Source organism: Triticum aestivum, chromosome 2A, assembly GCF_018294505.1.
Source record: "Triticum aestivum cultivar Chinese Spring chromosome 2A, IWGSC CS RefSeq v2.1, whole genome shotgun sequence".
NCBI classification, from domain to species: domain Eukaryota; kingdom Viridiplantae; phylum Streptophyta; class Magnoliopsida; order Poales; family Poaceae; genus Triticum; species Triticum aestivum.
The window spans coordinates 66,140,423-66,156,608 of record NC_057797.1 but is presented as its reverse complement, the minus strand read 5'-3'; the positions used below and the strand labels follow the sequence as shown (position 1 = coordinate 66,156,608).

General features: G+C 43.3%; 1 protein-coding gene across 1 annotated transcript; it reads left to right on the top strand.

Moving 5' to 3' along the window:
- Positions 1 to 2,659: 2,659 nt before the first annotated feature.
- On the top strand, positions 2,660 to 5,816 carry LOC123187504 (uncharacterized). Its single transcript, XM_044599374.1, has 10 exons — positions 2,660 to 2,973; positions 3,068 to 3,133; positions 4,053 to 4,133; positions 4,224 to 4,277; positions 4,608 to 4,676; positions 4,753 to 4,815; positions 4,935 to 5,017; positions 5,085 to 5,150; positions 5,242 to 5,342; positions 5,481 to 5,816. Exons 1-9 carry the CDS (start codon positions 2,743 to 2,745, stop codon positions 5,270 to 5,272), a joined length of 744 nt encoding a protein of 247 aa, XP_044455309.1. The 5' UTR covers positions 2,660 to 2,742; the 3' UTR covers positions 5,273 to 5,342; positions 5,481 to 5,816.
- Positions 5,817 to 16,186: the final 10,370 nt, after the last annotated feature.

Genomic DNA, 16,186 nt, shown 5'->3' with positions numbered 1-16,186 from the left:
GGCATCTCCCATCGGTGGTCATGGCGGCTAGCTGCAGCGAAGACAGATAGAGCAGTCGAGAGAGATGTGAGCGAGAGAGCACGGAGGCGGACCGAAGGAAGGAGAGGAGGGGTTAGTGACCTGCGGAGCTCCTACGGGGTCCATGCTGGAGGAGGCCCGCAGCGAGGTGGCGGGGTCGAGCAGGAGGAGGCTCTCGGGCTCCTCTAGAGGCTGCGGTCGCTCGATCAAAGCGGCGGGATTTGCGGGGATGAACCAGGTGAGTCTGGAGATAGTCGTAGAGGTCGGGAACGGGCGCGACGAAGGAGCAGGAGGCTGACAAGGTCCTGTACGGGCGGCTTCGCAGATCCATCGGGGACGAACAGGTGACGACGCGCACGTCGAGGATGCGACCATGGATGGGGTTCCTGCCCAGCGAAGAGAGAGCAGAGAGATGAATCGCAGAAAGAAGAAAAGGGAGAGAAGAGAGCAAGGGAGACAGGGCGCGGCACGGGCCTACTGGATGTGGTCGTCGGCGGCGAGGCGCGAGGTTGCGAGTCGGAGGAGCTCCTGCGGTGGTTTGTTGGAAGAGAGTCGGGGTGGATCCCCATGGAGGATGAGGCTGGCAGCGGCTTCATTGGACAGGGAAGGATGAGGGATGGATCCCGATGTGGATTCGATGGGGATTGCGGCGGCGGGTGAAGGGACAAGTCCCTAGAGTTTAGGGTTGTCCAAAATGGACTAGGGATAGACTATATATATAGTAGGTGGGTTGACTTAGGGGTATATCGTCCCTCCGATCGCAATCGAACGATCGCGAATAAAATAGCTAGGAAGTCCAAATAAGAAAACGGTGACGTTTTGTAGACGTTTAGGGATGATCCGGATCCAACGGTGACGACTGCCCGGGTCGGGTCCGGGATAATTTCGGACGCGCACGAGGAGGGTGTGGGCTGACAAGAAAGTTTAGGTAGGGCCTGACGGTGAGTGGGTAGTGGGCTGTGCAGAAGGCCTCAGACTGAGAGAAGAGAAAAGAGAGAGAGACCCGACGACTGTTTTCGGAGACAGAAAACGGCCGACGTTTGACCGACTATATTGTCGCTATAGTTAATCGTTTGGGCGTCAAACGATCTCCGAATGCGATAAAACTTGGCAGGTGGCCTACCTACAACATAACACCACATGCCAACTTTCAACCCATTCCGAAAACATTTTCCGGCCACTTATAAAATAATATTTCGGACGTTCCACGGGCGTGTGCAAGTGTGTCTGGGCTCCGAACGGACAACGGAGAGAACGAGAAGGCCGGGACGGATGCAAGTTTTGAAAACATGATGATGCAATGCACATGATGACATGATAAGATGCAACACGCAAGCAAATGACAAGCCAACAACAGCAAATAAGCAGAGGACACCTGGCACATCGGTCTCGGGGCGTTACATTGCATAATCTCATAGTCACAGGATCATGTATAAGTCATGATGAAAGCAATAGCAATAAAACTAAACGATCATTTATGCTAAGCAAACGGATCGGTCTTGTCCATCACATCATTCTCTAATGATGTGATCTCGTTCATCAAATGACAACACATGTCTATGGTCATGAAACTTAACCATCTTTGATTAACGAGCTAGTCAAGTAGAGGCATACTAGGGACACTCTGTTTTGCCTATGTATTCACACATGTACTAAGTTTCCGGTTAATACAATTCTAGCATGAATAATAAACATTTATCATGTTATAATGAAATATAAATAACAACTTTATTATTGCCTTTAGGGCATATTTTCTTCATTTTTTCCATACACAATGGTAGAAAGTACCCTTCTCCGTTGACCAAAACACACCCGCACGTCTTGTCATGCATAAGGGGGTTGAAGGTGCATGAGTGGGTCAAATATTCTTATGCTTTGAGTGGTGAGGAAGGCCATAGCTGGGTGGAAATAAGTGTTCATGCCCCAAGGTTTTAAGAAGATAGAGGGTTATTTTTTGTAATTCGGTCTTTTAGTTCCTACTAGAGGTTTAAAGGTCTTAAATAAGTGTGAGTGATGGTTGTTTCAGTATCACTGGTATGGTAATTGGAGGTTCTAAGTGGTTCAGAGAAGATGACTGGATGATCCTTTTGCCACGTGGTACACAACGATGAGGAGGTCATCAGGGCGCGTGGACCACCACCATCGATCCCAACCGTGCATGATGTCGTCTGTCACTTGTCTTCTCCTCCTAGCCTCGGGCGGCCCTGCCCATCCCCGTTGACGTAGCTCCGCTCGTCTCCGTTATCCTCTTCTCAAATAGCTGTTGTTTCTCTCATCTTTGTCGTCTAATCGTCTCACCGCTCAAAGTCTTGCGCCAAACTGACCACCTCTACACGTGTCGACCAGTCATTCAACGACCGTCCTATGCCAGTACCACACGATGACAAATGTGTGGATTAGGACCCTGAGGGCATGCTTTTAATCTTGTTCTGTTTTTGGGGACGGTTTATGCAGTACGCTCTTTTTTTTTGAGAAATCGTACAAGACATATGTGCTTTCTTCGACTTTTTTTCTCTTCAACTTTTTTTTTAGAAGAATGTGTTTTCTTCAACTGGACCGGACCAGCGGACCATCGCGCTCTTTGGGCCACTTCTTCCGCAAACGACCACTTTCTTAAGCTGTCAGCCCATCTACGGAATCGGGAGATACGCCAGGATTTCGGACAGTGGCAGCCACACAGGTGCATAGCAGCAGCAGAGAAGGGAAGGAGGAGCAGAGCGCGCCATGTCCCTGGTCGCCGCGTGCGCCGCCGGAGCGCGCGCCTCCCTGCTTTCCTCCTCCCCGTCGTCCTCGTCCCGCCCATGCCAGGCCCTCGCCCACCAGGTCCGCGCGTATAGGTCCCTTGTCTCGCCGGCGGCGAGCAGGGGAGGCCGCCGCAGTACGCGTCTCCGGGTGCGCGCAGCCAGGCTGGAGTCGACCGGCGTCTCCGTGGGCTTCCGTGCACCCCAATTTGAGGTCGCTCTTGCTTTTTAGTAATTTCTAGCCCATGTTTTAATCATGATTGAAGCCTCATGTTGCTGCCGTGTTGTTCTTGTTGGTGATTATGCAGCTCCCGGAGCCCCTGACGGGGAAAATCTGGACGCTGGATGACTTCGAGGGTAGCCCTGCTTTGCTGGTCAGTGAATCTTTTGGTTAATCTGTGCTATACATAGATGCATTGTTCGCTTTAATGACTGAAAAAGTTAGCGTGCATGCTTTCTGTTTAGCAGTCGTTGTTACCCTCAATTAGATAATTGGGAAGCTTTCTGATCATCGACTGGTCGGGTTCAATAGATGTTTAGTGACAACGGTATATCCAACTTTTTTCCTGTATGTTTATTAAGTCACCATGTCATATTGGTATATTTACTCAAGTTGCTGCTGTATGGTTGAGTTGGCATATGAGATGACATAAATGTGTTTTTTGATATGTTGATGATAATGCTGGGGTGTTGATGGATCAATGAGCTATGCAAGTACTCCCTCCGTCCCAAAATAAATGTCTCAACCTTAGTACAAAGTTGACACACTTATTTTGGGACGGAGGGAGTATATTGCTGATCTGATGGTTGGAAACAAGTTGAATTTTTAGTTCTTGATGAAGCAAGTTGATTTATTAGGCATGCACCCAAATTGTTCCTTAAAATGCTTGTGAAGATAGCTTTCTGTTTTTCTCGCTTCTACTACTCCACTGCAGTCACATGTTTCTTAAGCACTGTTTTTTCTGGAAATTTCGCCATGAATATTTTAGACACCAAGTAATAATTTCTAACCTTTACAATAGGTATCTACAACAAGGAAAAAAAAAATTCCATGGAAAGTGTAACAATTCCGAAAATGGTTTTCGAGTATGAGTGGTTCAGTAGACTGCCCTAAAGGCTTAGGTGTTCAGCCAACTCATGTGTCCCTTCCTTGAGGAGAAATATGGAGTGTTATATATCTACTCAGTTGTGCAAACATAACTGCAATTCTTGAAGATGTTTAGCACAAGTCCGTTCTTATTTTTTGTCAAATAACCACCAAGAGAGTAATTCTCGAGTTTGCCTTTCTTTCAGGTTATGTTCATATGCAATCACTGTCCATTTGTGAAACATCTGAAAAAAGATATTGCAAAGCTCACTTCATTCTATATGGAGGTAAGAACATTGCAAGACCAGATGAAAATTTGTCTTTGATTTGTGCTTGTAGCTTCAAATTGACATGGATACAAATATAATGCAATGCAGAAAGGACTTGCTTCTGTCGCCATATCCTCAAATTCAATTGTGACACATCCCCAGGTTATGCTTTACTTGCAACCAATAAGCATGAATAGCTTTTAGTTCCTTTCTGTGTACTTCTGAACCAGGACATTTCTTCCTGAGAACTTAAAAATGTTTTCTCAGAAAATTCATATTTTACTTAATTTATGACTGAACCTTATCCATCTAGCTAATAAAATGAATGATAGGTAACTGGCGGAATTTAGTAAATGGGAGATGCCTTTTGTTCTTTGCTCGTTAGACTTATGTATTGTGCTGCTTCTGTATCAATACATATTATTCCATTATGGTTGATGCAACTTGTCAGGTTTTCCCATTTGAACACAAATTAATCTTGTGATTCTGCAGGATGGCCCCGAGTACATGGCGGAGGAGGCAAAATTGTTTAAATACCCTTTTCCTTATTTGTATGATGAGGTCTGCCCACTATATGTGCTTCCTGATGCAGTCCCTGTGATCTCTCCAACTCTATGCTTACTATTGCACCTTGCAGTCTCAAGAAGTTGCTAAGGGTTTTCGAGCAGTCTGCACACCAGAGTTCTACTTGTTCAAAAAGGTAACAACATTGACTCGTATGCTCGTAATCTATGAATTCATGATGCTTATATGTTCCGTGTCTCGGTTTTCTTGTGTCACATCGTTCCTTATTTCTTATCTGTCTAAACTTTGTGCCAGGATGGGCGAAGGCCATTTGAACTTTTTTACCATGGGCAATTTGATGATTCAAGACCCAGTAACAATGTGCCAGTCACCGGAAGGTATATTGTGAATCGATGCGCAAACGCTCCAGGTTACCATGTGTTCTTATTCGTTTGCAACTTGTAGAGATTTAAGCCGTGCAATCGACTGCGCACTTAGTGGCCAAGAATTGCCTTTCGACCAAAAACCAAGGTATGTTCAGGTCAAGTAGAATCTTAGCATGTTTTCATATGTCTTTAATCCACTTTGTTAGTTTCCCAACGTTTCGTTTCTGTTCCTGTAGTGTCGGGTGCAGCATCAAGTGGCACAAGTGAAGAGCTTGTTCCGTTGACGACAAGCAGATGATTTTTGTTTTTCTCCCTCGAATTGAAACACGTGATCAAGGTGAGTCATGCTCAACTGTTTGAAGTTTGGTTGTTCAGACAGATAGGAAATGGAAAAGAATCTTCTCATTTGATCATGTAATATTTCGTTCTGCATTTGCCATGTTGTGATAAGGAGGCGGCACCTATATTTATGCAGTGCTGACGTTTCTGTTGGCGCTTGGTGGAGCGGACTTATGCGCCGGTGGTGATTGTTGGGGATCAGAATTGCGGATAAACAGATTGTCGGCGTCGGAGGTTGTTTTGTTGTGTATTACAGACAAAGTAGCAGTGCAGAGCCTGGCAGCCCAAATTCTACCCGTAGCTCTCTGAGGGGCCTAATTAGAACTGCTGTGATAAACATACACAAGGAAATAGTACCAACTGTTGATGTATCAGTACTTCAAACCTATGTGGACCACTGCCCTACTGCTATATGGTTTGTAGATGACAAACTAACCAGCATATAAACAGAGAGCATCAGCTAAACAAGATCTATATTGGTTCAATTCTGTAATGAAATAAACACTACCACATGCAAATCTTTATTAAGACATCAAATTATGAAACACAAGTCACTTTAGCTATACCTATATTGCAAACTTTCATCTTCCCTAGTCAATTAGGCATGTGGTACGGATTTTTGGAACATGTTTGCAGACGCACCCGATTAAGCATTTTTGTTAGAAAATAGTAAAAAAAGTGAAACTTTTTTGCGACAAACATAGTCTAGCATAATACTTATTTTTAAAGTTTCGGAACAAAATGAGCTATGTCATATTCTGAGCAAAAAAAATGCTGATACAAAAATCGTGAATAATGGCGTTTTTGCTTGGAATATGGCGTAAGTCATTTTGTCCCAATTTTTTTACCGTGAGTATTATGCTAGACCATGTATGTTGCCAAAAAAAGAAAGAAGTTTAAAATATTTGACTTCTTAAAATTCGGGTGCACCATGCCGGTTAGCGGTGGAGGTGTTGATGAACGACGAACATTGGACGACGTTGACAGGAATGGTGGAGGTGTGTCGCTGCAGTGACAGACATTGCATACCAAGTTCTTGATAGAACGTTCACAAGAGAAATATGACGGAAAGAGAGAGATTGCCACATGGAGAAAGACCGCTCAAAACCACGCTCAATCATTAAGAATGCTGGGTGATGGGACTGAAGTTGTCCTGTTTGAAGACTTAACTGTGCAAGTTGTCTGGTTTGAGATTTGAGGGATCAAACCTGAACTTTGCAAATGAGGGACGAAAAAAAATGCTTTTCTCTTATTTAAAAAGGGTTTTTGTTCAACACTACAATTATTTCAGAAGTGTTAGTTTGTTTTCTAAACTCCAATACAGAACATTCTTGCTCCCTAGTGTCGAAGTCATCCACATTAATTAGGTACTCACCCAAGTTCCATCAGCTTTGGTGATAGCATGGCGCTGGTTTAAAATGTTTTTATTTCCCATGTCTTAATAAGAATTACAATTCATTAACTTTTTTTACTGCCCATGCTCTATTTTCCTGGTTATCCCTGCTCTTACCTATATGATCATCAAATTTGTTTGGGGTAGGGGACCACATCTAGACGGATTTTACACTCGAGTGCCAGAAATGCCCGATATTAGGGTGTTGGAATGGGGCTAAACTTAGACTTTAACAATTTTCCAGTGTTTACAAAATTGATTCATGGTCCCATTTGGCCTCTTTAGCCCTTGAGGAAAACACCATTGTCGAACAGATCATGCATCATGATCATAGACCTGAACCTTTTCATCTCTGCTCCATCTGTGGAAGCTTTCTAGAAATTCACCATCCTTGAGCTGATGTAGAGTGATTTTCAGCTAGAAACTGATCATGATATATGGAAATGTGGCTCATCTCCTTTGGAATACTCTGTCTCTTCCCTATATATGGCTATCACTAGAGAAAAAGACCCCGTTGCCGCTCTCAATTAGCTTTGGAAGTCCTGCTGCCAGAAAAAACACAAAGATCGATTATGGCTGCTCATATACAACAGATTGAACACAAGGGAGCTGCTCCCCGGTAAATACTTATTCCTCCCTGATTACACATTTGTGCTATGTGGAGGCCCGGCAACCGAATCAAGAGATCACCTTTTTACGAACCTCGTATGAGGGCAGAGAGGCCCATATTGCATTAAAGAAGAAGAGAGTTAGTCCAGTTAATAGGGGAAACCGGACCCAAAACCATTCCAATGTCTCTTTGATTATGTATGTTGGCAATATCTCTGTTAAGGATGGTTACCTGGGTTAGGCCACATTCAAGACCAAATTCAATCCTTAAGATCTGCTCTCCAAGTTCCATTTGCCATGGAAATCATTGTCTCTACTGCCTAGGCTATGTGGATCACTAGGAACTATTTCATCCACAAGGGCATGCAACCAAACATTTATTCTTGCATAACGAACTTCAGACAAGATATTTGCTTCTGATTCATAGGGCCTACCGCAAAGGATATCATTCTTGGGCCAATGCCTTTCGTTGTACTTTTCTTAAACCATGTTTTATTCATTGTTTTATTTTATGTGTACGGACTTCTTCTTTTTATTGAAAATCTATAAAAAAATAAGTAAGGAGAAATCCCTTCTGGTTCCCTACAAAAAAAAACTCCATGTATCTTCGCTGTGCAAAATCATGATTGTACATTTTGGCAGAAGCAATAGTTCATATCCGCATCATCTGAGATAAATGATTCATATCCACTACTCCAATTCCAAGCAAAGGATCTCATTGTTGTAATGAAACCAGAGACATTAAATGATGCATATCTCATGCATACATGTATTGATGTAGTACGAGTTGGAGGAGTCTATCTGTTTAAGACACGCATTCAAGCGAAGAAGGATCATTGTGCTAACCGCAAAGGATATGAATCTTGGGCCAATGCCTTTCACTAATTGTACTTCTCTTAGACCTTGCTTTATTCATTTTTATTTACCTGTACGAACTTCTCTTTTCTATTGAAAATCTATAAAAAATACATTAAGGAGAAATCCTTTCTGGCTTATAAAAAAACTCAGTGTATCTTCTCTACGTAAGATAATGATTATACATTTAGTTCACATCCACATAATTTGAGATTGAGATAAATGATGCATATACACTACTCCAACTCCAAGCAAAGGATCTCATTGTTGTAATGAAACCAGAGACATTAAATGATGCATATCTGGTCGCTAGGCCAGGGAGCATTTGGTTACTGGATCTATCCGTTGGGAGATGGTAGCTCAGGATATCTTCAACCGGTTTGGATGGCGGTCATGTAATAGGATACACTAGTAGAAAACAGGGCTTTGGTCCAGGCCGGGTCAGCCCATTAGTCCCGGTTCAGTCTAGAACCGGGACCAATGTGGGCATTGGTCCCGGTTCGTGAGCCCAGGGGGCCGGCCGGGCCACGTGGGCCATTGGTCCCGGTTCATCTGGACCTTTTGGTCCCGGTTGGTGGGATGAACCGGGACCAATGGGCCTCGCTCCTGGCCTACCACCATTGGTCCCGGTTGGTGGCTTGAACCGGGACCAAAGGCTCCCCTTTAGTCCTGGCTCATGTCACCAACCGGGACCAATGAGGTGCCTATATATACCCCTCGCTCGCGAGCAGAGCACCCCAGTGCTCTGTTTTTCTCTGGCCGAGGGGAGAGGGCTTTGTGGTGCTCTAGCTCACCTCCTATGCACATGAGGTGTTCGATGGAATGCCCGAGCCACACTACTTAAGCTTTCTCCTCTCGAAGCTCGACCTCCAAGCTCCATTTTCCTCGAGATTTGTCTAGATTTAGCGGTCCGTCACGCCCCGTCCCCGTCTTCACCGCCGTCGATCACCCGCGCCGATCTCATCACCGACACCACCGTGGTGAGCCTCTTGTTCTTATCTTCTTTCTGAAAGGAAAAATATTCTTACTTGTATGTTTAGATAGATACTTGTATCATTTTCTTACATTTATTATTGCATCTTATATAGTGCGATGGTTTTGGTATCCGCCCCCGTCGGCCCTCGTCCTGTCTATGATTCGGATGTGGTATGTATATTATCTTTATAACTATTGGTTCATTTATTGTTTATGAAAATTATGCCGACCAACGTGACATAGATTTTATTTATCTAGGATGTATGTGAATCGGAAATGCCAACCGACCCTATTGTCGAGAGGTTAAATTTAGTTGAAGAAGAAAACAATTTGTTGAAGGAAAAAATAAAAAAAATTGAGGAGGAGAAGATGATATTGGAGTTGCATGTTGCGGATGTCGTCGATGATCACAAGATCAAGATGGATGCAATGCGCTTGAAGATTAGAAAGATTAGAAAATATGCCATTCATACCGAGGCTTGGTATCATTATGCCGTTGGATCAATTGTTACCTTGGTTGCGATTATGATCGCATTTGTTTTCGCATTGAAATGTTTTACATAGTTTCAATGTATGGTTTAATTAATTAGATGCTCTGGAGAGCTATATGTTGTTAGATGAGAACTATGTATGCACTTTGGTTTTAATGTGATGATGAACTTCTATTAATTTGGACACTTAATTATATATAATGCACGCAGATGAACCGGCAATGGATGTACGGTGACAGACACACCCGCGAGTACATTAAGGGCGTGCATGAGTTTCTCGATGCGGCTGAGGCAAACAAGCAGAATGGTTTTATGTGTTGTCCATGCACTGAATGTGGGAATACGAGGTCTTACTCTAACCGGAAAATCCTTCACTCCCACCTGCTTTACAAGGGTTTCATGCCACACTATAATGTTTGGACGAGGCACGGAGAAATAGGGGTTATGATGGAAGACGACGAAGAAGAAGACTACGATGACAACTATGTGCCCCCTGAATACGGTGATGCTGCAACGGGGGGAGCTGGTGAAGATCAAGAGGAACCAGACGATGTGCCCAATGATGCTGCAACGGGTGAAGCTGCTGAAGATCAAGAGGAACCAGACGATGTGCCCGATGATGATGATCTCCGCCGGGTCATTGTCGATGCAAGGACGCAATGCATTAGTCAAAAGGAGAAGCTGAAGTTCGATCGCATGTTAGAGGATCACAAAAAAGGGTTATACCCCAATTGCGAAGATGGCAACACAAAGCTCGGTACCGTACTGGAATTGCTGCAGTGGAAGGCAGAGAATGCTGTGGCTGACAAAGGATTTGAGAAGCTACTGAAAATATTGAAGAAGAAGCTTCCAAAGGATAACGAATTGCCCGACAGTACATACGCAGCAAAGAAGGTCGTATGCCCTCTAGGATTGGAGGTGGAGAAGATACATGCATGCCCTAATGACTGCATCCTCTACCGCGGTGCATACAAGGATCTGAACGCATGCCCGGTATGCGGTGCATTGCGGTATAAGATCAGACGAGATGACCCTGGTGATGTTGACGGCGAGCCCCCCAGGAAGAGGGTTCCTGCGAAGGTGATGTGGTATGCTCCTATAATACCACGGTTGAAACGTCTGTTCAAAAACGAAGAGCATGCCAAGTTGATGCGATGGCACAGTGAGAACCGAAAGAAAGATGGGAAGTTGAGAGCACCCGCTGACGGGTCGCAGTGGAGAAAAATCGAGAGAAAGTACTGGGATGAGTTTGCAAAGGACCCAAGGAATGTATGGTTTGCTTTAAGCGCGGATGGCATTAATCCTTTCGGGGAGCAGAGCAGCAATCACAGCACCTGGCCCGTGACTCTATGTATGTATAACCTTCCTCCTTGGATGTGCATGAAGCGGAAGTTCATTATGATGCCAGTTCTCATCCAAGGCCCTAAGCAACCCGGCAACGAAATTGATGTGTACCTAAGGCCATTAGTTGAAGAACTTTTACAGCTGTGGAATGAAAACGGTGTACGTACGTGGGATGAGCACAGACAGGAGGAATTTAACCTTAAGGCGTTGTTGTTCGTGACCATCAACGATTGGCCCGCTCTCAGTAACCTTTCAGGACAGACAAACAAAGGATACCACGCATGCACACACTGTTTAGATGACACTGAAAGTATATACCTGGACAAATGCAGGAAGAATGTGTACCTGGGCCATCGTCGATTTCTTCCGACCAACCATCAATGTCGAAAGAAAGGCAAGCATTTCAAAGGCGAGACAGATCACCGGAAGAAGCCTGCCATGTGCACCGGTGATCACGTGCTTGCTATGGTCAATGATTTACACTACGTAATCTTTGGAAAGGTTCCCGGTGGACTAGCTGTTCCGAATGACACTGAGGGACACGCACCCATGTGGAAGAAGAAATCTATATTTTGGGACCTACCCTACTGGAAAGACCTAGAGGTCCGCTCCTCAATCGACGTGATGCACGTGACGAAGAACCTTTGCGTGAACCTGCTAGGCTTCTTGGGCGTGTATGGGAAGACAAAAGATACACCTGAGGCACGGGAGGACCTGCAACGTTTGCACGAAAAAGACGGCATGCCTCCGAAGCAGTATAAAGGTCCTGCCAGCTACGCTCTTACGAAAGAAGAGAAAGAAATCTTCTTTGAATGCCTGCTCAGTATGAAGGTCACGACTGGCTTCTCGTCGAATATAAAGGGAATAATAAATATGCCAGAGAAAAAGTTTCAGAACCTAAAGTCTCATGACTGCCACGTGATTATGACGCAACTGCTTCCGGTTGCATTGAGGGGGCTTCTACCGAAAAACGTCCGATTAGCCATTGTGAAGCTATGTGCATTCCTCAATGCAATCTCTCAGAAGGTGATCGATCCAGAAATCGTACCAAGGCTAAGGAGTGATGTGGCGCAATGTCTTGTCAGTTTCGAGCTGGTGTTCCCACCATCCTTCTTCAATATCATGACGCACGTCCTAGTTCATCTAGTCGACGAGATTGTCATCCTGGGGCCCGTATTTCTACACAATATGTTCCCCTTTGAGAGGTTCATGGGAGTCCTAAAGAAATATGTCCGTAATCGCGCTAGGCCAGAAGGAAGCATCTCCATGGGCCATCAAACAGAGGATGTTATCGGGTTTTGTGTTGACTTCATTCCTGGCCTTAACAAGATAGGTCTCCCTAAATCGCGGTATGAGGGGAGACTGACTGGAAAAGGCACTCTTGAAGAGACTCAATAATATGCAGGGACGGATATTCTTGGTCTCAAGCACACTACACAGTTCTACAGAACTCTACCTTGGTGACCCCGTATGTCGATGAACACAAGAACAGTCTGTGCTCCAAACACCCGGAGCAGTGCGACGACTGGATTACATGTGAACACATCAGGACTTTCAGCAGTTGGTTAGAAACACGTCTCAGAGGTGACAACACTGTTTGTGATGAGTTGTACTTGTTGTCCAGGGGACCATCTTTGACTGTATTGACTTACAAAGGATACGAGATAAATAGGAATACATTTTACACGATCGCCCAAGATCAAAAGAGCACCAACCAAAACAGCGGTGTCCGCTTTGATGCAGCAACCGAGAGCGGAAAGGATACATATTATGGTTACATAGTGGACATATGGGAACTTGACTACGGACCTGATTTTAAGGTCCCTTTGTTTAAGTGCAAATGGGTCAATCTGTTAGGCGGCGGGGTACAGGTAGACCCACAGTACAGAATGACAACAGTGGATCTGAAAAATCTTGGGTACACTGACGAACCGTTCGTCCTAGCCAATGATGTGGCACAGGTTATCTATGTGAAGGACATGTCTACCAAACCGAGAAAAAGAAAAGATAAGGAAGCGAATACATCATACGATGAGCCAAAGCGCCACATAGTTCTTTCAGGAAAAAGGGACATCCTGGGAGTGGATGGCAAGACAGACATGTCTGAAGATTATGAAAAGTTTCATGAAATTCCTCCCTTCAATGTCAAGGCTGACCCAAGCATCCTGATAAACAATGAAGATTATCCATGGTTACGGCGCAATAAGCAAATGACACAAGCGAAGAAAAAGTGAAGACTTTCTCCCGCAACTTTGTAACACACGAACATGCTACCATTGTCCGTTTTGTACATGCACATGCTATGTGGGTGAAATTATGATACCATCCCAACTTTCAACTTTTTTAGAGTTCATTTGAAATGCTTTCATGTCTTATGGTTCGGCCCTCGTAATACCATGACCATTAGTCCCTGGCACTAACAGAAATTATGATACCATCCCAACTTTCAACTTTTTCAGAGTTCATTTGAAATGCTTTCATGTCTTATGGTTCGGCCCTCGTAATACCATGACCATTAGTCCCTGGCACTAACAGAAATTATGATACCATCCCAACTTTCAACTTTTTCAGAGTTCATTTGAAATGCTTTCATGTCTTATGGTTCGGCCCTCGTAATACCATGACCATTAGTCCCTGGCACTAACAGAAACTATTTTTATAGTAAAGTTAATCACAAAATAAAATAAATAAAGCAAAAAGAAAGCAAAAAAACTAAAAAAGTGTTTTCAAATTTGAAAACTAATGGCACTAACAGAAAGTTTATAATTTTTCTAAAACTAATGGCACTAATAGAAAGTTTATAATTTTGCTAACCTAAAAGCAAACAGAATTAAAAATTAAAGCAAAAAACAAAAGAAAATAAATAATGCAAAAAACAAATAAAAAAAAGGAAAAAACTATTTTTATAGTAAAGTTAATCACAAAATAAAATAAATAAAGCAACAAAGAAAACAAAAAACTAAAAAAGTGTTTTCAAATTTGAAAACTAATGGCACTAATAGAAAGTTTATAATTTTTCTAAAACTAATGGCACTAACCAAAAGTTTATAATTTTGCCAACCTAAAAGCAAACAGAATTAAAAATTAAAGCAAAAAACAAAAAAATAATAATGCAAAAAACAAATCAAAAAATAGGAAAAAACTATTTTTATAGTAAAGTTAATCACAAAATAAAATAAATAAAGCAACAAAGAAAACAAAAAAACTAAAAAAGTGTTTTCAAATTTGAAAAGTAATGGCACTAACAGAAAGTTTATAATTTTTCTAAAACTAATGGCACTAACAGAAAGTTTATAATTTTGCTAACCTAAAAGCAAACAGAATTAAAAATTAAAGCAAAAAACAAAAGAAAATAAATAATGCAAAAAACAAATCAAAAAAATAGGAAAAAACTATTTTTATAGTAAAGTTAATCACAAAATAAAATAAATAAAGCAACAAAGAAAACAAAAAAACTAAAAAATTATTTTCAAATTTGAAAACTAATGGCATTAACAAAAAGTTTATAATTTTTGTAAAACTAAAAGCATAATGAATTAAAAAATAAAGCAAAAAACAAAAGAAAATAAATAAAGCAACAAAAAATGCCACCTACTGGGCCACCACGGCCTGAATACGACTAGAAACCCTACCATGGGCCAGGATTCAGGCCCGCAGCAGGCCCAGTAGGCCCACAGGCATTGTAGTGACAGATTAGGCCCGAAAGCCTGCAGTTGAGGGGAGCTCGGGAGGGTGGGCGCAGCAGCACTTATAAACCACTCCCGAGCCCTCTCAACTAGCGAGGTGAGACTAAACTTTTGGGCGCGGGGCAGCACAAGGCCATTGGTCCCGGTTGGTGGCACCAATCGGGACTAAAGGGGGGGATTGGTCACGGTGACCAATCCCCCCCTTTAGTCCCGGTTGGTGCCACCAACCGGGACCATAGGCCTCTCCTTCCCGCCCTTTCGGCTGCTGAAAAGAGACCTATGGTCCCGGTTGGTGGCACCAACCGGGACCAAAGGGGGGCATTGGTCACGGTTCGTGCCACGAACCGGGACCATTGCTCTGGGTATATAAGGTAGCACTTGTGAAAATTTCGCCAACCGCTCCCATTCGCTCCCGACGCCCCCAGGCCGTTCGTCTTTGTCGTCGCCGCCCCGAGCCCGTCATCGCCCGCTCCCCGTCGCCGTCGCCCCGCGCTGCCGCAGGCCTTGTCCCCGTCGCTGCTTGCGCCGTCGCCGGCCTCCTCCTCGTCGCTGCATGCGCCATCTCCGGCCCCCTCCCCGTCGCCCCGCGCCGCGTCGCCGGCCTCCCCCGCACCGTCATCGCCGTCGCCCTACCCCGTCCCATTCCTCGCCGCCGAACGCGCGCCCCCTGCCCCGTCGCCGTCCTCGCCGCCGAACCCGCACCCCTGCCCCTCCCTTGGTCCGGCCGGCGCCGCCCCTCCCCTGTTCCTTTTTTTCATATATTATATGCTTGTTTTTTCAGATTATATATATACATATATATATATATATATATGTATATATGTGAGTATATGTATTGTGTATGCTGCTTCTTTTCAGATTTTTTTTCATACATATGATGATTTGTATTTTGCTTTTTTATAAAAATGTATATATGTTTGTATGTTCTCTGTGTATATATGTTCATATATGCAAAAAAGTTAGATTTATATATTTAGAAAAGGATTATCTATATATGTTCTCTGATTTAGTACATTTTAGGTTAGTTTCATTTTTAGAAAAGTTTTATATATTTAGGAGAGGAAAAGGAAAATAAGAAGAGGAAAAAGGAGAAGAAGAGGAGAGGAAGAAAAGGAAGAGGAGAAGAAGAAAGGAATAGTGGAGAAGAAGAAAAAATAGAAAAAATTTCTAATTTCTATTTTTTTTTCTCCTCTATTCCTTTCTTCTTCTCCTCTTTTTTTCTTCTTTTTTTTCTTCGATCTTCTCCTCTATTCCTTTCTATATGCAAAAGTTACAATTTTAGAAAAGTTTTATATATGCAAAAGTTACAATTTTAGAAAAAGAAGGATAGGAAAGAAGAAAATAAGAAGAGGAAAGAAAGAAGAAGAGGAGAGGAAAAGAAGAGGAGAAATAAATAATTAAGAAGAAGAAAAAAGAAGAAAAAGAGGACAATTTCTTCTTTTTTTCTTCGATCTTCTCCTCTAGCTATTCCTTTCTTCTTCTCCTCTTT

Coding starts and splice junctions, on each gene's coding strand:
- LOC123187504 (XM_044599374.1), top strand. CDS start 2,743: ATGTCCCTGGTCGCCGCGTGCGCCGCCGGAGCGCGCGCCTCCCTGCTT. Junction 4,278..4,607: donor CAATTGTGACACATCCCCAG/GTTATGCTTTAC, acceptor GTGATTCTGCAG/GATGGCCCCGAGTACATGGC. Junction 4,816..4,934: donor AGTTCTACTTGTTCAAAAAG/GTAACAACATTG, acceptor ACTTTGTGCCAG/GATGGGCGAAGGCCATTTGA.